The sequence below is a fragment of the Pristiophorus japonicus genome, chromosome 8 (assembly GCF_044704955.1).
Source record: "Pristiophorus japonicus isolate sPriJap1 chromosome 8, sPriJap1.hap1, whole genome shotgun sequence".
NCBI classification, from domain to species: Eukaryota; Metazoa; Chordata; class Chondrichthyes; family Pristiophoridae; genus Pristiophorus; species Pristiophorus japonicus.
The window spans coordinates 78,631,353-78,655,512 of record NC_091984.1 but is presented as its reverse complement, the minus strand read 5'-3'; the positions used below and the strand labels follow the sequence as shown (position 1 = coordinate 78,655,512).

General features: G+C 43.4%; 1 protein-coding gene across 3 annotated transcripts in view; it reads right to left on the bottom strand.

Annotated features, from left to right (window-relative positions):
• LOC139268583 (FYN-binding protein 1-like) overlaps positions 1 to 24,160 on the bottom strand; it is a 163,847-nt gene that overhangs the window by 41,168 nt on the left and 98,519 nt on the right. For 2 of the 3 annotated variants that reach the window (XM_070886947.1, XM_070886948.1), the window contains exons 9-14: positions 23,382 to 23,453; positions 22,840 to 22,868; positions 21,759 to 21,819; positions 14,925 to 14,950; positions 11,249 to 11,297; positions 5,770 to 5,886 (exon numbers count right to left, since the gene is read on the bottom strand). In XM_070886947.1, the coding sequence (XP_070743048.1) occupies positions 5,770 to 5,886; positions 11,249 to 11,297; positions 14,925 to 14,950; positions 21,759 to 21,819; positions 22,840 to 22,868; positions 23,382 to 23,453 (354 nt within the window). The remainder of the gene's footprint in view (positions 1 to 5,769; positions 5,887 to 11,248; positions 11,298 to 14,924; positions 14,951 to 21,758; positions 21,820 to 22,839; positions 22,869 to 23,381; positions 23,454 to 24,160) is intronic. The other variant, XM_070886949.1, reaches the window with a different exon arrangement.

The following is a 24,160-nucleotide window of genomic DNA, read 5'->3' as shown; positions in this document are numbered from 1 at the left end:
TTAAGTAACTAGAAATTATTAATAATGTTTGGGGCCGAAATTGCCCCCTTTTTTTAAAAAAAGGTCCATTACCGGGCAGTAAGGCCTTTCCGACCGGGGGCAGGCAAATAGTGTGACCCATCCACAATTGCCCCCGGGCCGGGGGTGGCAGAAACAGGTTTCCGCCGTGCCCTGTGTTTCTGCCCCAATCGGCGCTCTGACCCATTGTTGGCCACGTGCCAATCCTTTACCGACCGGCCGCAATCCCTTTTTCGCCTCGAGGAGGAAATTACCCCATGGGAGTGCAGCCGATGCTGGTCGGTGCCCCCGACAGCTTCATGAGGTGGGAAGCTGCCAGTGGCTGGGCGGTGCATCTGCCCTTAAAGGGGAGGGCGCACCGCCGTGGCCGGCATTTTGTTGTTAGCCGACTCTGCAGTCGGCCCGAGAATGGCGGACGCTGGTTCGACCGTGCTGCCAACAGGCAGCCCAGCACCCCCTCTTGGGTGCTGGACTGCTGGCCCAGCCGAAGCCCTCCCTGATGGCCCAGTGGGTGCCAAGGAGGCCTTGCTCGGCCTCGCAGAATCACTCCACTTTAAGTGAACGGGAGGGACGTTGCTCCATGTCAGCGCAACGTTGCATATCTGCGTCGCGCTGCTGTCATCACCACCCCGCTCCTGATGCACACCCTCCCCTTAAACCACGGCAAATAGCGTCCCCCAAAGGGCTGGGAGGCGGTGAAAAAGTTAAAGGTTGGAATTTCATGCCTCTTCCCGCCAACTCCCACCGGGCAGTCACAATTCGAATAATTCAAATTATCTGCCCCAAACGGGGTAGAGGGCACTTTTCACCCTCCTTTGTACTTTAATCATCTTTCTATCTGATTACATACTGTTAGGAACATTAGGAATGCTTTTAGCTGATGGTCTCAGAAGTACATTTGAGAGGCATGTGTAAAGTCGGGTTAAGATGTCACAATCATTTAAGTTGAATTTCAATTATCTGGTAATTATACAGGATAAACAGCTCGGAAAGACTAATGTCAGATCTGCTAACTATATTAGATGATCTAGAAAAAGGCAACTGGGAAATTGCACTGTTAAAGGAAAAAACTACTATAAATTGTCTTGTTTTCTTTCTTTGTATAGAGTACAAGAGAATAGGCAGAGTAACAGAGAAAGCACTTAACCACCTCCAATCACTCCCTCCACCACCGGCGCACTGTGGCTGCAGTCTGTACCACCCGAGAACAAATTCAATAGGGAAGGAAGTAAAGCTGAAATTGCAAAGCAAGAATTTAGAAAATGAATTTGTAAGAAGAGGGATGAGCTGAAGGCACAGGTAGACACTTGGGAGTATGACATTATAGCCATTACAGAGACATGGCTGAAAGAGGGGCAGGTTTGGCAGCTCAAGATTCCTGATTACATGATTTTTAGACAGGACAGAGAGGGGGCAAAAAGGGGAGGGGGGGCACAGTATTGATTAAACAAACTATTACAGTTGTGAGGAGGGATGATATGTTAGAGGGATCATCAAATAAGGTCATATGGGTCAAACTGAAAAATAAAATAGGGCTGATCACACTGCTGAGTGTGTATTATAGACTACCAAACAGCGGGAGGGAGATAAAAGAGTAAACATGTAGGCAAATTACTGTGAAGTCCAAAAAACATAGGCCAGTAATAGAAAGGGATTTCAACTATCCTAATATTGATTGGGACAAATATAGTGTGAAGGCTATAGAGGGTGCGGAATTCCTAAAATGCATTCAAGAGAACTTTTTTAGTCAGTATGTAACAAGAGGGGGCGGTCTGGATTTAGTTTTAGGGAATGAAGCTGGGCAGGTGGAAGGGGTATCAGTGGGAGAGCATTTGGGCGCCAGTGACTATAATTCAGTCAGATTCAAGGTATGGATAAGGACAAGGATAGACCAGGAATAAAAGTCCCAACTTGGGGAAAAGCTAACTTTGCTAAGTTGAGAAGTGATTTGGCCACAGTGGACTGGAAACAGCTACTTGAAGGTAAATCAGTGTCGGAACAGTGGGAGGCATTCGAGGAAGAGATCAGGAGGGCTCAGGCCAAACATGTGCCCTTAAAGAAAAAGGGTGGGAATAGCAATTCTAGAGCCCCCTGGACATCTAGGAACCTAGGGCCCAATTTTGGCCATGACTTGCTCCAATTTATTTCAAGTAAGTTGGTTTTTCTGGCGTAAGTTAAAAAATGCCATTTTCCCCAATAAACTTGCTCCAGAGTAACTCAGTTAGGTACGATTGTTTTTTTTAGTTGAGTTTTTTTTCCCAAAAGGGGACATTCCCAGCCACTTATGCCAGTTTTGGCCATTTTTGCCACTTTGGCCAGCTAAACCTTACTCCAAATCGACTTAGGTCAGCGTATGTGGCCAAATCTGAAAACATTGTGGGCAGTTAAGAATTTGGTGCAGGTTAGTACATTTAAAGCACCAAGACTTACAAAGCACAAAAATAAGCATTCAATAACAAATAAAATTTACAAGGAAGCTGAGAGGACTGCACCAAGACTTACAAAGCACTAAACAAACCACAAACAGTAACAAGCAATCAATCAATAACAAATAAAAAAATAGAAGTCCTACCTTTATGCCAGAAACAAGTTTTTTTTTAAAAAAGATCCCCCTGCACCCCACTCCCGCCCATCAAAACTCTCCTCACTAAACAAAGCACAACCATCAATAAATAAAAAATAAAACAAGTCCTACCTCGGCCGGGAAGTCAGCGGGCCAGCCGGCCTGTGCTGGAGGTCACTTAACCGGGGATAGGGGCCGCGAGCAGCAGGTCCTGCTCATAGCCCGCAGGATACGCTGGGGGGGGGGGGGGGGGGGGAAAGAAGCATGCGCGCAGACTCCACTGCGCAGGCGCGCAGCTGCCGGCAGTGTTTTCTGCGCTGGGCTGTTGCTCAACCCCCTACTGCACTACGTACACCATGCTGGGATACCGGAGACTCGGCAGAGCGGGCAGGATGGGGCCACTTTTTTTCGGCACGTTTCCAGCGGGCAAAGTCGCCGCATTTAGGGTAAGTGCGCCGAAAAAAGGGGTTGGGGAAAATTGGGCCCCTACAGTGGAGGATAAAGAAAAAAAAAAGGGAAGCTGGTCATATACCGACAGCTAAATACTATAGAATCTCTGGAGGAATATATGAAGTTCAGAGGTGAAATTGAAAAGGATATTAGGAATGCTAAGAGAGAGCTTGAAAAATTCTTGGCAAGTAAAAATCAAGGAAAATCCAAAGATATTCTATAAATATATTAAGAGCAAGAGAATAACTAAAGAAAGGATAGGGCCTATTAGAGACCATGAGGATAATCTGTGTGTGGAGGCAGAAGATGCGGCTATGCTTCTTAATGAATACTTTGCGTCTGTTTTCACAAAGGAAAAGGGCAATGCAGATACTGCTATCGAGGAAGAGTGTGAAATTCTGAATGAAATAAACATAGAGGGGAGGTATTAAAGGGTTTAGCAGCTTTGAAAGTAGTTAAGTCCCCAGGCCCAGATGAAATGCATCCCAGACTGCTGAGCAAAGCGAGAGAAAATAGCAGAGGCTTTGACCATCATTTTCCAGTCCTCTTTGGATTGAGGCATGGTGTCAGAGGACCGGAGGACTGCTAATGTGGTACCCTTGTTTAAGAAGGGAGAAAGGGAGAGGCTAAATAATAGGCCCGTCAGCCTAACCTCAGTGGTGGGAAAATTATTGGAAAAAAATCCTGCAGGACAGGATAAATCTACATTTAGAAAGACAAGGATTAATCAGGGACAGTCAGCATGGATTGTTAAGGGACGATCATGTTTGATGAACCTCAATGAACTTTTTGAGGAGGTAACCAGGAGGGTGGATGAGGATAGTGCATACAATGTAGTGTATATGGATTTTAGTAAAGGTTTTGATAAGGTCCCACATGGCAGACTGGTCACGAAGATAAAAGTCCATGGAATCCAGGGCAAAGTGGCAAGTTGGACCCAAAATTGGCTTAGAGGTAGGAAGCAAAGGGTAATGATTGATGGATGTTTGTGTGACTGGAAGGATGTTTCCAGTGGGGTTCTGCAAGACTCAGTACTGGGCCCCTTGCTTTTTGTGGTATACATCAATGATCTAGATTTGAATATAGGGGGCATGATTTAAAAAGTTTGCAGATGATACTAAAATTGGCTGTATGGTTAATAATGAAGAGTCACGGACTGCAGGAGGATACATATCTATTGGTCAGGTGGGCAGAACAGTGGCAAATGGAATTTAATTCAGAGAAGTGTGAGGTAATGCACTTGGAGGGCTAATAAACAGTAGGCCACTTAAAAGTGTGGATGAACAAAGAGGCCCTGGAGTGCTTGTCCACAGATTCCTGAAGGTAGCAGGCCAGGTGGATAAGGTGGTTATGAAGGCATACAGAATGCTTGCCTTTATTGGCCGAGGCATAGAATACAAGAGCAGGGAGGTTATGCTTAAATTGTATAATACACTGGTTAGGTCACAGCTGGAATGCTATGTGCAGTTCTGGTTACCGTATTATAGGAAGGACGTGATTGTTCTGGAGAGGGTGCAGAGAGGATTTATAAGGGTGCTGCCTGGAATGGAGAATCTTAGTTATGAGGACAGATTGGATAGGCTGGCTTTGGGAGGAGGCTGAGGGGAGACCTCATCGAGGTGTATAAAATTTTGAGGGGCTGGATATAGTGGATAGCAAGGGCCTTGGTGATGGGGTCAATTACGAGGGGGCATAGGTTTAAAGGTGGTTGGTGGAAGGTTTAGAAGGGATTTGAGGGATCTTGACACAGAGGGCTGTGGAGGGGTCAGGAACTCGCTGCCTAGAAGGGTGGTGGAGGCAGAAACCCTCACCACATTTAAAAGGTGCTTGGATGTGCACCTGCAGGGTTATGTACCTGGAGCTGGAAAGTGGGATTTAGACTGGATAACCTTTTGTTGGCTGGCGCAGACAGGATGGTAAGTACATTATGGAATCTGATATGGCCAGAATGATCTCCTGGACTAGTTTCAATTTCCTGGATGGGTTGGAGAGGAATTTTCCCTGATTTTTTTCCCCAATTCGCCTGGGTTTTTATCTGTTTTTTTGTCTCTCCCAGGAGATCGCATGGCTCCAAGCGGGGTGGAGTGTAAAATGTTGCGATACATGGGGTATCGCAGTTGTGTGGGGTGGATTGGTTGGGCCGGATGCTCTTTACCTGTCCACCATTGTTCATAGGTTTATATGTAACCTCTCAAGCTGCTAATCGAGGGCTGTGTGGCTCTTTGTCGGCCGGCGCAGACACAATGGGCCGAAATGGCCTCCTTCTGTGCTGTAATTGTCTATGTTTCTCCAAGATGTACTGCAGCAACGTTTCATGGCTTCTACGACAGCACCTCCCAAACCCGTGAACTCTACCACCTAGAAGGACCAGGGCAGCAGGCAGATGGAACACCACCATCATCTCCAAGGCAAACAATATCCTTCTAGGTCACTTAGTGTCATTCCTTAATCATCGCTGGGTCAAAATCCTGGAACTCCTTATCCAACAGCACTGTGGGAGTACCTTCACCACACAGTCTGCAGTGGTTCCAGAAGCCAGCTCACTGCCACCATTTGAAGGGCAACTGGGAATGGGCAATAAATACTGGCCTTGCCAGCAACACCCAGAAAAAAAAACGAGAGAGAGAACATGTAAAACTGGAGAGAATGCATAGAGTAAAAAAATTAAACTGAGCGAGATAGGGCACATATAGATTGAGAATACGAGACAGCTTGCAAAGAGCTCTTGCTATAAATACCTGAGATGATCTTGTGACTTGTCTTTCCTCATTTTTACTTTCTTCTCCCTTTCTCCATTACCAATCTCCTTCTTGAACAGCTTTCCCAATTCTTTAAATCGGTCTTTTTTAATAGGCCTAGATAAATGCGAAGAACATTAAAAGCACAGCCTACATTTAAACTCTCTCAGGAAACTGCCTTTTTGCTTTGAACATGAGTGAGGAGTGTTGGCAGATAGCTCAGATTGTAACAGCGGACACCCCAGCTATACCCAATCTTGACCTTACCCAATGTCCACACAAAGGTAGTAATCTCAGGACTGCTACCAGTGCCACGTGCTAGTCAGAGTAGAAATAGCAGGATAGTTAAGATGAATACATGGCTTGAGGAATGGCGCAAGAGGAGGGATTCAAATTCCTGGGACATTGGAACCGGTTCTGGGGTAGGTGGGACCAGTACAAACCGGACGGTCTGCACCTGGGCAGGACCGGAACCGATGTCCGAGAAGGAGTGTTTGCTAGTGCTGTTGGGGAGGTTTAAACTAATACGGCAGGGGGATAGGAATCTATGCAGGGAGACAGAGGGAAGTAAAATGGGGGCAGAAGCAAAAGGTAGAAAGGAGATAAGGAAAAGTGGAGGGCAGAGAAATCAAAGACAAAAATAAAAAAGGACCACATTACAACATATTCTAAAAAGGACAAAGAGTCTTAAAAAAACAAGCCTGAAGGCTCGGTGTCTCAATGCAAGGAGCATTGGTAATAAGGTGGATGAAATAACTGCGCAGATAGCTGTTAACGGATATGATGTCATTGGGATTACGGAGTCATGGCTCCAGGGTAATTAAGGCTGGGACCTCAACATCCAGAGGTATTTAATATTCAGGAAGGATGGACAGAAAGAAAAAGGAGGTGGGGTAGCGTTGCTGGTTAAAGAGGAGATCAACGCAATAGTAAGGAAGGATATTAGTTTGGATGATGTGGAATCTGTATGGGTAGAGCTGCGGAACACGAAAGGGCAGAAAACGCTAGTGGGAGTTGTGTACAGACCACCAAACAGTAGTAGTGAGGTTGGGGATGGCATCAAACAGGAAATTAGGGATGCGTGCAATAAAGGTACAGCAGTTATCATAGGTGACTTTAATCTACATATAAATTGGGCTGATCAAACTGGTAGCAATATGATCGAGAAGGATTTCCTGGAGTGTACTAGGGATGGTTTTCTAGACCAATATGTCGAGGAACCAACTAGAGGGCTGGCCATCTTGACTGGGTGTTGCGTAATGAGAGAGGATTAATTGGCAATCTTGTTGTGCGAGGCCTCTTGGAGAAGAGTGACCATAATATGGTAGAATTCTTCATTAAGATGAAGAGTGACACAGTTAATTCAGAGACTAGGGTCCTGAACTTAAAGAAAGGTAACTTCGATGATATGAGACGTGAATTGGCTACGATAGGCTGGCGAATGATACTTAATGGATAAGCAATGGCAGACATTTAAAGATCACATGGATGAACTTCAACAATTGTACATCCCTGTCTGGAGTAAAATAAAACAGGGAAGGTGGCTCAACCGTGGCTAATAAGGGAAATTAGGGATAGTGTTAAATCCAAGGAAGAGGCATATAAATTGCACAGAAAAAGCAGCAAATCTGAGGACTTGGGAGAAATTTAGAATTCAGCAGAGGAGGACAAAGGGTTTAACTAGGAGGGGGAAAATAAGAGTATGAGAGTAAGCTTGCTGGGAACATAAAAAACTGCCTGCAAAAGCTTCTATAAATATGTGAAGAGAAAAAGATTAGTGAAGACAAATGTAGATCCCTTGCAGTCAGAATCAGGTGAATTTATAATGGGGAACAACAAAATGGCAGACCAATTGAACAAATACTTTGGTTCTGTCTTCACTAAGGAAGACACAAATAATCTTCCAGAAATACTAGGGGACCGAGGGTCTAGCAAGGAGGAGGAACTGAAGGAAATCCTTATTAGTCAGGAAATTGTGTTTGGGAAATTGATGGGATTGAAGGCCGATAAATCCCCAGGGCCTGATAGTCTGCATCCCAGAGTACTTAAGGAAGTGGCTTTAGAAATAGTGGATGTCATTTTCCAACATTCTATAGACTCTGGATCAGTTCCTATGGACTGGAGGGTAGCAAATGTAATGGCACTTTTTAAAAAAGGAGGGAGAGAAAACAGGGAATTATAGACCGGTTAGCCTGACATCGGTAGTGGGGAAAATCTTGGAATCAATTACTAAAGATGTACTAGCAGCGCATTTGGAAAGCAGTGACAGGATCAGTCCAAGTCAGCATGGATTCATGAAAGGGAAATCATGCTTGACAAATCTACTAGAATTTTTTGAGGATGTAACTATTAGAGTGGACAAGGGAGAACCAGTGGATGTGGTGTATTTTTACTTTCAAAAGGCTTTTGACAAGGTCCCACACAAGAGATTAGTGTGCAAAACTAAAGCACATGGGATTGGGGGTAATGCATTGACGTGGATAGAGAACTGGTTGGCAAACAGGAAGCAAAGAGTAGGAATAAACGAGTCCTTTTCAGAATGACAGGCAGTGACTAGTGGGGTACCACAAAGTTCAGTGCTGGGATCCCAGCTAGTTACAACATACATTAATGATTTAGACGAAGGAATTGAATGTAATATCTCCAAGTTTGCAGATGACACTAAGCTGGGTGGCAGTGTGAGCTGTGAGGAGGATGCTAAGAGGCTGCAGGGTGACTTGGACAGGTTAGGTGAGTGGGCAAATGCATGGCAGATGCAATATAATGTAGATAAATGTGAGGTTATCCACTTTGGTGGCAAAAACAGGAAGGCAGCATATTATCTGAATGGTGACAGATTAGGAAAAGGGGAGGTACAATGAGACATGGGTGTCATGGTACATCAGTCACTGAAAGTTGGCATGCAGGTGCAGCAGGCAGTGAAGGCGGCAAATGGCATGTTGGCCTTCATAGCGAGAGGATTTGAGTATAGGAGCAGGGAGGTCTTACTGCAGTTGTACAGGGCCTTGGTGAGGCCACACCTTGAATAGTGTGTGCAGTTTTGGTCTCCTAATCTGAGAAAGGACATTCTTGCTATTGAGAGTGCAGCGAAGGTTCATCAGACTGATTCCTGGGATGGCAGGACTGACATATGAAGAAAGACTGGATCGACTAGGCTTATATTCACTGGAATCTAGAAGAATGAGGGGATCTCATAGAAACATATAAAATTCTGACGGGATTGGACAGGGTAGATGCAGGAAGAATGTTCCCGATGCTGGGGAAGTCCAGAACCAGGGCTCACAGTCTAAGGATAAGGGGTAAGCCATTTAGGACTGAGATGAGGAGAAACTTCTTCATTCAGACAATTGTGAACCTGTGGAATTCTCTACCACAGAAAGTTGTTAAGGTCAGTTCGTTAGATATATTCAAAAGGGAGTTAGATGTAGCCCTTTACAGCTAAAGGGATCAAGGGGTATGGAGAGAAAGCAGGAATGGGGTACTGAAGTTGTATGATCAGCCATGATCATATTGAATGGCGGTGCAGGCTCGAAGGGCTGAATGGCCTACTCCTGCATCTATTTTCTATGTTTCTAAAAGCACTTTCTCGCATAGATCATTGAATAGCAATCCCAAGCAGAGACAATGGCTGATGTTTCTCCTCCCTACCTTGGGGCCGAGGTAAATTATAGCAACCCAACTGTTTCCCCATTGAAATAAGTTAGCTCAGTACACACAAGGATTGAAGCTCAGACTGTAGAATTACATCATAGAAACCAAAAGGTCCTTGGCCCAATTTCTAACCTGTGTTGAGCTGGCTGATCTCAACTGGGGTGACAGTAAAGTGCTACAACTGGTCTCCGTGTCCCAAGCTTGGAAAGGGAAAGCAATCAATTGGGTTACCCAATTTTAAATTGCTACCAAATGACCCTTGTTGGAAAATGAAAGTGGACTGCATAGATAAGATTGAGTTCAGGTGTGATAATACTAACCCCATCTCCACCAGTGCAGACAAACCAAGAACATTCACTGTGCAAACCTACTTAATGAAGAATGGTCAATTGTGTGAAGTACGTGAAGGTGAGTCAATGACTTCAGGGAGAAGGGAGGAAAGAATGCAAATAAAAAAAAACATAACATAGGAGCAGGAGTAGGCCATACAGCCACTGCCCCCCCCCCCTCCCAGGCCTGCTCCTCCATTTACTATCCAAAAATCTATCGATCTCAGTCTTGAATATACACAAAGACTGAGCCTCCACAATCCTCTGGGGTAGAGAATTCCAAAGATTCACAACCCTGAGTGAAGACACTTCTCCTCATCGGAGTCCTAAATGGCTGACCCCTTATTCTGAAATAATGCCCCATAGTTAGTGTTGTGTATGGAGAAAGAGTCAGACTGAACACTGAGCTCAAAGTAAAGTGTGACCTTAGTCTTTTATTGCAGGTCTCCAGAGTGCCTCTCCAACCTCTGAAGCCTTCTTAAATACCTGTGCTCCCAAGGGATTATGGGATCCCTTGGGATTCCGGGGAATGAGCCTTCGGGTGGCTGTACAGAGTAAATACAAGTCCACATATATAACAGTTAGAAACTCACCTGCCACGGGAAACAACCACTCAGTATCTGCCCTGTCAAGCCCTCTCAGAATATTTTATGTTTAAATGAGATGACCTCTCATTCTTCTAAGCTCCAGTGGGTATAAGCCCATTCTACTCAATTTCTCCTCATAGGACAACTGACAAATATTGCCAGGCTGAAATGAAACATTTTTAATTTGGAAATTATTTAAACGAGATGGAAATGGGGAAAAACACACAAGCTTGTGCAATATTAGTGGGCAAGTTGCATACAGACAAGACAAAAGTCCCATGTTTGATCCTCAACCTTTGCTGAATGGGTTGATATTATGATTGCTCTCTCAGCATAGCACAAGCACCCATGGTGGTCAAGCCCCATAAGACATGAAATGCCTACTGTCTAGTGTTGTTCCTTTCCATTGCTGAACAACCAGGATATACTGAAATAGTGTAGCAAGGACCGTTCAGCCCCTGCAATCTCCCGTTTCCTCCTCACAGTCTGAGCAATGGTATTCATTTTACCTCCGTCAGAGGAATGAAAGGTTAAGTGAACACTGCAAAGGTGTTCAATTAGTTGAACTATTCAACTCAATGGGCTGTCTGAAAAGGACAAAACTTAGCTAGGCTTCTCTTTCCTGATTGCACCTATGATAAATGATGCAATTGTTGGGAGAGAACAGGATAAGGATCAGTTGTAATGCCCTCCATATTAAAATGGCTAAAATACACAACTATTGTTTAAATCCTTTACTTTTTTCTGAGAAATTAACAGTCAAGATGTTTTTCCATAGATGAAGCAGTCCTTCATAAAGCTATGACATTTCAATAACGAGGGCATTTTCCAGTGGCATCACCCAGAATATCTCTTGAGAGTGTGTCTACTACCCAAATCAAGGGAGAAATAAAATAAATGTAAAACACTCACTCAGAGTTATTTGTTTCCACGTCATCATATATTTGCTCATGTAATGATTCTGAAATAAAAATGATATATTCAATAAGCCTGACCAGAAAAGGGATTGATCTACAGCTACAAACAGTAAACCGAATTAAGCTATATATAATAAATAAATAATAATAATATTGGGAAGTGTCTAAAGACAATTTAGCCACTGTGGGCTGGTTGGGAAGAAACTGTCATTAAAAGGAATAATTAACTCAATATTTTATTCAACACATTATATTTAGGACATTTATACTCAGGCCAGCATTTTACCAACATAGAAGAGTTTGATGCGGGCAGCATTGGTGCAGCGTGGAAAACCCACTCCGAAGTGCAGCCCACTCTCTCCCTTCAATTTTCCGTGGCTGGGGCTCGTTAAGCCCGCCCTGCGGGTTTCCCAACAATTAACTGGAAGCGGGTTTGATGACACATCATCAGATGACGTCATCAGCCAGTTTCCTTAAAGAGACCATTCGCAACTTTTGTTTGACAGTTCTTCAGTCAGTCTTTTGCAGCATTGAGCTACTGCAAACACTGCACAAAGGTGCACACAGCTGCACCCAGGCTCTCCCATGACTTCCTCCAGATGCTTATGGAGGGAGTCACAGCACACAGGGAGATTCTCTTCCATTCCAATGGGTGGAAGGGACCTCCCCAGGAGACCAATGCAGCCTGGTTGCATATTGCACAGGAGGGCACATGTTGGGATGTCTTCTGGAGGAGCTGGCTACAGTGGCGCAAACCTTTCAATGATCTAGATAGATCATGAAACATTATGGCAAAGCCACACTCAACTCATCCTGCTGTGCCATTCATCATATCCCCATCACTCTGCTTCCCTATCCTACTCCTGCAGACCCATACTCACACCAACTTACCTTGTACCTCCACCGATCTCTCTCTATTTACAATATCAGTTCCCCATTTCACGAGCCACCCCTCACACACGCCCTCATCATTGTCCAATCATACCAACTAACAACATACAAGGGTAGGAACTTGAGTCCTTTAGCCAATGTTCATGTATGGTTAATGTTGATGTGTTGTCAAACATTGAAATCTTTATTGTCAGGACTTTGCGTTCTTGGACAGATTTGTGAGCACCTTTGGAAGTGGCTTAATGAGTTGTAGTGAATGGTGAGACATAAGGGTACCCCCCCCCCCCCCCAATGGTGATGAGTGTGAAAGAAATAGCTTGGGCATTGCAGAGATGCTTTATGGAGTTGGTGTGGGGTGGTGCCAACCTGGCACATCATGTGGCAGTCAGGGTGTACAACGTGAAGTGAAGTAAAAGTGACCATGCTGGGGCCATCCCTGGCCTCCCGGGCAGCAATATGGTCAAGTTCTGATGCCCTGTGTACTATGCAGCATCAGGTGATTGCAGAAAAGGTTGGTGTTGTTGGCGGTAATGCTGGCGTGTTTAGTGATGTTGGTGTTGGGGCTGATTGTGGTGGTATTCTCAGGACCAAGGTGAGATTTTTTCAAGGGCACCGATGCTGCTGGAATAGATGGTAGGTGAGGTGGAGATGACTGAAGTGTCCTGTCAATGGTGAGAGACGTTACTCCAAGGAGGTGAGAGTGAATAGAGTGTTCACTGCAAACACTTCCAAACTGCATACAGCTCAAATCTCTTCCAAAACTTGAAGGCTTCGGCTTCTGACATTTGAAAGTGAACAGCGGTGAAATGGTAGCTTTTATACCACTTCTGCAGTCGTCAACTAACCAAAGCAATAGGGAGTCACTGAGAACCCGACTCCACTTACCTGGTGCGAAACGCGAGGGACGGCAGAGCCGTCAAAAGATTGTTAAAATTGTAAGTGCCTGCTTTTAAACCCCTTAACTAGCATTTAAGTATCTTTTAATGATGTTAATTACCTGTCCCGCCGCTTGCTGTCAGGTCTGCTATCCGAACGCCGACCTGACAATTGAAAGCTCACATGGATTGGGTTCAGAGCGGGATCCTGACCCACTGTGAATCAAATCCATTTTGACAGCGGGCCAGCCTCCAAACCTGCACTCGCAGGGCTGGGAAGGTTCTGGCCATATAGTGCATATTAACACACAAATCTGGCAGAACTTTACAGAAAGAACCAATTTAGAACAATTTACAAAGTTTCAAAATTCAATTCAAGTGAACTGTTATTTCATCAAATTACACAATTCAAAATGATCCAGCAAGCACATGCTAAGGCAATACCAAAAAAGTATGTTTATCTATAAGAACATAAGAAATAGGAGCAGGGGTAGGCCATGCATCCCCTCGAGCCAGCGCCGCCATTTAATACGATAATGGCTGATTCGATCATGGACTCAGTTCCACATCTTTGAAGCATTTGGCTTCAATCTGGAACAAAACTAAATGGCCAGATATATGAAGTAAGAGTTTTAAATTAATTGATCCTGAGAATACTACAATTTGCATTTATATAGCACCTTTAATGTAGAACGAGGTCTCAAGGCATTCACAGAGGCATAAAAATGGATGCCAAATCAAAGGAGGAGATATTAGAAGAGGTGACCAAATGTTTAGTGGGTTTAAGGAAGTTTAAAGGAAGGACAGGAAAGTGGAAGGGTTTAAGGAGGAATTTTTCTCCAGAGGATGGAGCCTAGGGAATTGAAGGCACTGCCACGCAAGGGGAGGCAAGGGATGTGGGGTTTTGCACAAGACATTGGAGTTAGAGGAACAGAAAGTTCGGGGGAGGGGTTTAACATTGGAGGTGGTTACAGAGATAGGGAACGGCAAGGCCATGAAGAGATTTAAACACATGGAAAAGAAAGTTTTAAATTTGAAGTTTTGGAGGACAGGGATGATGGATGAGTAGATTTCAAGTAGTAGTAGAGGAACTAGAGTGTACGGAAAGCAGGGGATGGAAGGCCAACCAGGAGGACAGTAGAGTAATCAAATTTGGATTTATGGAAAACATTTAATACAGTTTGAGCATCAGGTGGGCTGAGTTAGGGGCGGAAGCAGGCGACATTAGAGAGATGGCCTTTGTGATAGATAGGATATGAGCTTGGAAGTTCAGCTTGGGGTGAAACAGGACACTTCAAACCTCTGAAATCAAATAACATAAGCTATTCATGCTTGTATTTAAATCCCATCATCAGCTTACCTCTTCCTTTCTCTAAAACCTCCTCCAGCCCCACAACCACCACAAATTCTCCATTCCTGACTCCAGCCTCTATTTGTCCTACCCTTCACCCCACCAGTGGGTGGCTGTGGCTTCAGCCTCCAATGATCCACGTTCAGGAAGCCCCTCCCTAACCCCTTCGCCTCTCCACCTCCATCTCCCCCCTTGAACACCATTCTTAACACCCACCTCTTTGACCAAGCTTTTGGTCATCCTCCTTATATCATCTCCTTTGGCTCTGTATCCATTTTTTATTATGACCTTGTGAAGCACTTTGGGATATTTTTCTACATTAAAAGGAGCTACATGAATGTAAGTTGCTGTAGTGAAATGTTTATTGTGTGTGTCCACCATTACATTTTCTGGCAACAGCCATTTTAGGTCTTCTGCCTTCCAGGACTGTTCCACTGATGAAAGTGATGGGGGTAGGCCAGCTGCATTTCAGAGCAGCTCTCCAGTTCGATGGTGCCAACGTAGATATGATTAGGTCCTTATAGATGTTATTCAATGGAGGATTTGGAGCTTACCTTCATCAGCAAAATGGTTCTGTGAACTGCCAAAGATTTTGATTGTGTCAGCCATGACCAGAATAAAAAGAGACAAAGAATAAAAGATTGTACATTTTGTAGTCGCTTAGATTTTCTTCAGTAAAGAGCAGTATATCTTGCCATTTAAAAAATTCATTATGAAGCTTCATATACAGTGAAACGCTGCAATATGCAACAACTCGCGAAAGGCTGAACTAACTTGATTCTAATCAGGCTTGCACTTTACATGAAAATCTGTATGATTTTGCAGTAAATTTTAGCTTTTGTGATAATACATTCTTCATATTTAAAATCAGGAAAAGTGCATTTTGTAAGAATGCAGTGCTTTCTCCTTTTCATCTTTTGTCACTTAATAAAATTCTACTTATTTTTATTACTTTAAAATGGACTTGGTTCCATGAAAAAGTATTTAGCAAACAACATTTCTTTTTTGTTTTGAGAACAAAAACATGCACCACACACAACTGTTTGGAATTCCCCCCCACCCCAATTTCTCATCAATTCTCCCAACTCTCCTGAAGGTACTTATTACTGAGGCACAGTTCTACAGATACCTGCACTAGTAGCTATTTTCCATGTGACACATACAATGAGGGGCACATTCTACTCAACTACAACAGTCATCAGATCTCACTTCAAGTCCTATCTTCATCTGACAACATACACACACTCACTGTGCATAGCAATCACAAGCAAGAACAATAGCTGATTGTCCAGAAGGGAAAACAAAGAGCACTGAAGCCAATCATGACATACATGGGATTACATAGGATATACAGCACAAAAACAGGCCATTCGTCCCAACCAGTCCATGCCAGCATTTATACTCCACTTGAGCCTCCTCCAGTCTTTCCTCATCCATATCTATCAGTATAACCCTCTATTCTCTTCTCCCTCATATGCTTGTCTAGTCTCCCCTTAAATGCATCTATACAATTCGCTTCAACCATTCCTTGTGGTAGCAAGTTCCACATTCTCATCACTCTTTGGGTAAAGAGGTTTCTTCTGAATTCCCTATTGGATTTGTTGGTGACTATCTTATATTGATGGCCTCTAGTTATGCTCTTCCCCACAAGTGGAAACATTCTCTCTGTATCCACTCTTTCAAAACTTTTCATAATTTTAAAGACCTCTACTAGGTCACCCCTCAGCCTTCTTGTTTCAAGATATGTATACCATTGCATTTCTGGTATCATCCTTGTAAATCTTCTCTGCACTCTCTCCAGTGCCTCTATATCCATTTTATAATATGGCTAACAGAACTCTACGCAGTACGCGGAGTGTGGTCTAACCAAGGTTTGATACAAGTTTAGCATAACTTCCCTACTTTTCAATTCTATACCTCTAGAAATAAACCCTAGTGCTTGGTTTGCTTTTTTTATGGCCTTGCTATCCTGTATCATAACTTTTAGTGATTTGTGTATTTGTACTCAGAGATCCCTTTTTTCCTCTACCCCACCTAGACTCTCACCCTCCAAGTAATAAGTGACCTCCCTATCCTTCCTACCAAAATGTACTACTTCACATTTATCGATGTTGAACTTAATTTGCCAATTATTTGCCCATTCTGCAAGATTATTAATGTCCTCCTGTAATTTGTTGCAGTATTCCTCAGTATCAGCGACACCCCCCAATTTGGTGTCATCTGCAATTTTAGAAATTGTGTTTTTAATTCCAAAGTCTAAATTGTTAATGTAAATTATAAACAGCAGTAGTCACAGCATTGATCCTTGTGGAACACCACTACCCACCTTCTGCCATGGTGAATAGCTAACCTTTCCTTCAACTCTCTACTTTCTGCCTTGGAACCAGCTAGCTATCCATTTCTGCTATTTGTCTCCTGACTCTGCATTCTCTGACCTTGTTCATCAGTCTATTATGGGGTACCTTATCGAAGGCCTTTTAAAAATCTAGATAAATTACATCTACTGCATTACCACTGTCTACGCTCGGTTACCTCTTCAAAAAGTTCAATAAGGATGGTCAAGCAAGATTTTCCTTTTTGAAATCCATGCTGACTATTCATTATTATATTTTTTATTTCTCTCCTTTAGTAGGGATTCCATTATTTTTCCTACCACCGATGTTAAGCTGACTGGTCTATAATTCCCTGGACATGTTCTATCCCCTTTCTTAAATATAAGTATTACATTAGCTATCTGCCAGTCCTCTGGCACTATAACTTTTTCTAACAAATTATTAAGTATGTGTAGTAATGCCTCTGCTATCTCTCCCCTAGATTCTTCAAAAATGTGTGGATGCAATCCATCCAGACCAGTGGTTTTATCCTCTTTGAATTTGATTAGTTCATTTAATATATCCCCTTTTTTGATTTTAAATGTACTTATCTCATTACTAACCTCATCAACCAATGTCATGTCCACCTGTTCTATCTTCCTGGTAAATACCGAAACGAAATAATGATTTAATATTTCTGCCATGTCTCTATCATTACCTGTCTATCCCTTAATGGCCTTATTGTCATCCCAACCTTCCTCTTTTATTGATGTGCCTATAAAATATTTTACTATTTTGTTTTATGTTCCTTTGCCTTCCTAATTGTTTTTTTTAAAGACTTCTCTCCTAATGTCTTCATATTCTCTTAACATGCACTCCCCTCTTATCTATGTATTTAACGTATGCTTCTTTCCTTATCCTCAATTAGAAACATAGAAACATAGAAAATAGGTGCCATTCAGCCATTCGAGCCTACACCACCATTCAATAAGATCATAGCTAATCAATTGTTCCCTTATGTCTTTATTCATCCATGGAGTCTCATTAGTGTTTAGTTTGTTCTTTCCTTTTAGCAGAATATATTTTTCCTGCACTCTGTTCAACATCGTTTTAAATGTTTCCCATTGTTGGCCAATATTGTTGCCCATTTTATTTTCCCAAGTTCTATTCTCAGACCTTAAAATCAGCTTTTGTCCAATCTACTAACCTGGTTTTCATCATACTTATGTCATTCTCAATTGTCACCTTAAAGCATAATATATTATGGTCACTAACCAAGCAATGTTCTGGCAGAGATCAACTAACAGCACTTAAACTAGGGAACGCTGCTTGTCTGCATGATTCAACTTTGCTGAGCCCTAAATGGAGCATGTTGGTTGGGTTTCAATATGATTTACATCTAGAAAGGATATATGACGAGCATTTGCTTTAAAATAATGTCACTGTAATCAATTTCTGGCCGTTGCACCTTACATTTCTGTTTGCACATGCCGCACATGCCTTAACTGCATTTTTTAGTCATACTAGTTTGACAAGTTTGTGACTCACTCAGTAGTAAATCAATATATTAAATCAGAAAAGATTCGATTTACCGATTTCATTTAAAAAGTTATTTTCCAATATTTCTGTTAAAAATGACCACTTGTTACATAATACATAATAACTAAGATTAGTGGGAAAGCGGGTTGTGTAGAGGACACAGAGAGGCTGCAAAGAGATCTGGATCGGTTAAGCGAATGGGCGAAGGTTTTGCAGATGGAATACAATGTCGGAAAGTGTGAGGTCATCCACCTTGGGGAAAAAAAAACAGTAAAAGGGAATATTATTTGAATGGGGAGAAATTACAACATGCTGAGGTGCAGAGGGACCTGGGGGTCCTTGTGCATGAATCCCAAAAAGTTAGTTTGCAGGTAATCAGGAAGGCGAATGGAATGTTGGCCTTCATTGCGAGAGGGATGGAGTACAAAAGCAGGGAGGTCCTGCTGCAACTGTATAGGGCATTGGTAAGGCCGCACCTGGAGTACTGCGTGCAGTTTTGGTCACCTTACTTAAGGAAGGATATACTGGCTTTGGAGGGGGTACAGAGACGATTCACTAGGCTGATTCCGGAGATGAGGGGGTTACCTTATGAAGATAGATTGAGTAGACTGTCTTTACTCGATGGAGTTCAGAAGGATGAGGGGTGATCTCATAGAAACATTTAAAATCATGAAAGGGATAGACAAGATAGATGCAGAGAGGTTGTTTCCACTGGTAGGGGAGACTAGAACTAGGGGGCACAGCCTCAAAATACGGGGGAGCCAATTTAAAACCGAGTTGAGAAGGAATTTCTTCTCCCAGAGGGTTGTGAATCTATGGAATTCTCTGTCCAAGGAAGCAGTTGAGGCTAGCTCATTGAATATATTCAAGTCACAGATAGATAGATTTTTAACCAATAAGGGAATTAAAGGTTACGGGGAAAGGACGGGTAAGTGGAGCTGAGTCCACAGCCAGATCAGCCATGATCTTATTGAATGGCGGAGCAGGCTCGAGGGGCAAGATGGCCTACTCCTGTTCCTAATTCTTATGTTCTTATGTTCTTATGCAAAACCATTTCAAATAGAATTAGTTCTTTAGGCTTTAGCTCCCAGTGCTCCATAATTCACCCCCATTTACCTTGAGTTGGATTTCAGTGCATTGGTGGCAACACAAACCACCATACAGGTACAAAACTATGTGCAGTTGTATAAATTCATAACTACAACTTTAATTGTCTGGCTATGGACCTTGCCAGATGTCTGCCGAATATTCCCATTGGCCAGCAATGTAAAAATATTAATGGGCTACATAAGTGAGCTGAACCTACCCATAACCAGGAAGACTGACAAACAGTAAAGGTTGTTGTTGCAGGCAACAACAGTTACATTGCCTCACCAGCACTATCCTCCCTCTTGGCACAGTAAAAAGCCACCTCAAGCTGATTCTCTGAGCCACTGTCATAATATCTGCATTAATACATCAATAATTTGATTCACTTTGCTTCCAATTTCCACTCTTCCTCATCTTCACGTGGTCCACCTCTGACTCTTCCCTTCCTCAACTCCCCGATCCCTATTTCTGGGGCTAGGCTATCGACCAACATCCACTATATGCCCACTGACTCCTACAGCTACTTTCAACACACTTCCTCCCACCTGCTTCCTGTAAGGACTCTATTCCATTCTCCCAGTTTCTCCGTTGCATCTGTTCTGATGATGCCAACTTCCATAAGTGCTTCCAATAGGTCTTCCTTTTTCCTCAACCGAGGATTCCCCTCTACCGTGGTTGCCAGAGCCCTCGACTGTGTCCGTTCCATTTCCCACACTTCTGTTCTCACCCCTTCCCCACCCTCCCAGAACCACGACAGGGTTCCCCTTGTCCTCACCTTTCATCCCACTAGCCTCCACATTCAAGGGATCATCCCCCGCCATTTCCACCACCTCCAGCATGATCCCACCACATCTTCCCCTCCCCTCCCCTTTCAGCATTCCGAGAGGACCGTTCCCTCCACGACACCCTGGTCCACTCCTCAATTACCCCAACACCCCTTCCCATGGCACCTTCCTGTGCAAGCACAGGAGATGCAATATCTGCCCTTTTGCCTCCCCCTCCCACCATCCAGTGCCCCAAATACTCCTTCCAGGTGAAACAGCGATTTACTTGTACTTCTTGCAATTTAGTGTACTGCATTCACTGCTCACGATGCGGTCTCCCCTACATTGACCAAACGCAGAATGGGTGACCACTTTGCGGAACACCTCCATTCAGTCCGCAAGCGTGACCCCGAGCATCCGGTAGTCTGTCACTTTAATTCTCCACTCCATTCCCACTCTGACCTCTCGGTCCTCGGCCTCTTACACTGTTCCAACGAAGCTCAACGTAATCTCGAGGAGCAGCACCTCATCTTTCGATTAGGCACCTTACAGTCTCATGGACTCAACATCGAATTCAACAATTTCAGATCATAACCTCTGCCCCTTCCCCCCCCCCCCCCCCCCCCGCCCAAGACAGCAGCTATTGCAGATTCTGCTATTTCAATTTACACCTCTTCTACATCCATTTTTTGTTTCTTTACTTGTTCCATTACCATCTCCTTTTGCTTTGTACAATCATGCCTTTTGTCATTTAATTTCTCCTGCCTTCCACCCCAACACATACCTTCATTTTTGTTCTTCCCTTTCCCACCCCCCTTTTCCTGTCTCTGCACTTGATTAAAACCCATTATATCTCCAACCTTTTCCAGTTCTGACAAAAGGTCATCGACCTGAAACGTTCACTCGGTTTTTCTCTCCACAGATGCTGCATGACTGAGTATTTCCAGCATTTTCTGTTTTTATTTAATAAATATCAGCTTGCCTTAACTGACAGTACTCTCACTTGAGTCAGAAGGTGGTGGGGTTCAAGCCGCACTCCAGGACTTGAGTATATGATCCAGGCTGATTCATCAGTGCTGCATTGATGGAGGTGACATATATCAGAAGGTTCCACATTTTTGGAGGAATTGCCCTTCACAGGAAACATTAAACCAAGGCCGCACATGCCTGTTCTAATACTTCAGTTAGATGTTATAAAGATCATGTGACACTATTCTGAGAACAGGGAATTCTTGATACATCCTGGCCAACATTCTACCGTCAATCAATCACAACTGAAATTGCTGTTTGTGGAATCGGCAGTGCACAAATTGACTGCACATCTGTCCATTTATCAACAATTGCTGCACTTCAAAAAGATATTTCTTTCAATATGTAAAGCTCAGATATTTCTGAGCAATATGCTAAGCCACTGTAAAAATGCAAATCTTTCCTTCACCATAGCTCTGCCAATAAAGTCAGGGCTTCCATTAGCAGCAGCACCGTATTGTAAATACAACGACTTCTAATCTTTCACACATAACCAGTTCTACGGCCGACAAAAACAAAACTCACAGAAAATCCATCAATATGTATTTGCACATAGGTAGTTTGCATAAATGAATACACATCCTGAATAAGAGTTTCAGTTTACTTTTCAGCCTTAATGGGAGAACAGTATCCATGTCGGCAGTTTAAGTAATACCTGGCTGTTTGACTTGTCATCATCTTGCTTATTGCATCATCATAAATGCTTGCTGCAGATCCTGTGATAAAGAAAAACAAAGATGTACACAGAAAGCAAGATGTGAAAACTAATTTCACAAGCGTAACCTTAATTTGGGGGTTTCCATTTTAATTTATTACAAAACAGCAATAAATATATTTAAAGTGATAAACTAACCTTCCAACATCCACTACAGGTACAACATTTTCACTGAACCCCCATTAACTCATCAACTAGATTTAAGCTTGAAGTTGACTAATAAAATTGACTGTGCATGATGCTCATTTCTGATTATACTACGATGACATTACAGTCAGGCTTGGCTCATTGTGGCATCCTCAGCCCATTCTCCAAATCTGCTAGACATAACCTCATCAGGGATTGTCCCCTCATCCATATCAGTTTTTGCACATTCTCACTACCTCTTTGATGCAATGATGCCTGCAATCAGACATAGCCAAAATTTCCTGACCTTGTAAGTTCACATGTCAGGTTAACTCAGATGTGTCCAGGTCCAAATTGACACAAGACAGCAATATTTTGTACCCATTTATATTATAGAACTGTACCATTTACAAGCCAATCTACACGGTTCTGGAGGCATGCTTGCTTCTCATTGGGGCCATCAATTCATTCCACCAATGGATATACTGACCAAAAAGGAATGTAATACTGTTTATTATATAAGTCATCTTCTGGTATTGGAGAAGGTATTTGGTCTGCATTGCTAAATAGCCCTCTCCTCCATCTGGTGCCATCTTCCATTCTAGCACTTTTATGCTTGGCCTCGAATATCTGATCAGCAATTCTGGTATTTTGAGTGGAAGCAATGTTAAAAACAAAAGGCAGCACATTTTTAAGGGCCGCCAACAGCCCTTTTAACAGTTGCTGGCACAGAATAACCTGCCTCCAATTTTCTCTCAGCATCTCATGCACCATGTGCTGTGAATTATCTAAATGATCTCACCTTGCATTATGGGTCATTACACCAGAACCAAATTACAAGCCTCATGGTACACTTCAGAAAATAAATCAAAATACCACAAAATATAAATCTTACCAAACTCAGATTGTGGGGCTTGTGAAAGGCTGCAGTAAAAAAAAAGAAAGTTAAAGCAAGGAATTTTCTCCATAAAGTTGAAAATTTGTGTTAATTCTATTCATCTCTCTCTCTCTCTCCCCCCCTCCCTCTCTCTCGCTCTCTCTCTCCCCTCCCCACAGCGAACTCTTCTTCCAGCGATCTCAGGCTGTCCCACAGCACTCTCAGGTTGGTCGTCTCTGGCCTCTCGTTGGTGCCTCTCGGGGCAGAGCTCTGACAGCCCACGCGCGTATGCGCACAACTCGGGAGCCAAAGATTCCCACGTCAAAAGGCCTCGTCCACTGCACTCCACTCCGCTTACTGCTGAGAAAAGTGGGATGAAATTCCCACCCACTCGGCCCTAGCAGTACCAGGCGGTAAAAAATGACGCACCACCCGGGAACCACCGGAAAACGGGTGGAACTTGTGTTTCACCAATTTTGGCCCTTTAGTGCACAGATTTTTTTTCTTAAAATGGGAGTAAATCCAATAATTTTATATGTTAAAAAAAAAATCAACTTTACCTTTCATGTCCCTTTCTTTTCTTTTCCTTTCCTTTGTGTAACATTTTTGTCAGAGGATTCATCTTATTTGCACTGTTGGTGTAAAATGTAATAAAAGTCAACATATTTTTTTTTAAATTGGCATACCATCAAGTCTACATCATTTAAACCTTAATATGCTTTTAAATGGGTAGCACATTAGATTACATTTTGAGTGAAACTGAATAGAACGGGTGCTGATAATGGTTTGTCTGCTGCCTTTTACAGCCCCTCTAGATCCATCTTTTGTTTCTTTACTTGTCACATTACCACCCCTTTTGCCTTGCACCAGCACCCTTTTTGTCATTTGATCACTCCTGCCTTCCACGACGATCACAGACCTTCCTTTTTGTTCTTTCCTCTGCACCCCCACCAGCCCGTTGTGCACCTCCAGTTAGCGTCTACGGGGAGGGGTGGACCCGGCTCCCGTGAAATTGCGCGCGAGTTAGCGGAGGCGCGAAACCAGTAGCACCGTGCCCGCAAATCCCTTTTTGCCCCGCAGCATCCTGTTTCGCCCTGTGGCAGAAATTGGCCAGTGCCACGTAAGGCTGCCACGAGCTAGGTCAGTGCCAGCCTCACGTGGCGTGAACTCAGACGCATTCTGCTCGCGGGGTGAAATTTAAAGGGGAGATGCGCACCGCTTTTTTTTTGGTGACTTACTGGTCGGAACTTTCTCTGCCGATTTTGCGGTGTCAGTGCCGCGTTCGTGCAGCCTGGTTCTCCGGTGCAATATAAATTAGTTCAACTATTTTCAGCATCAT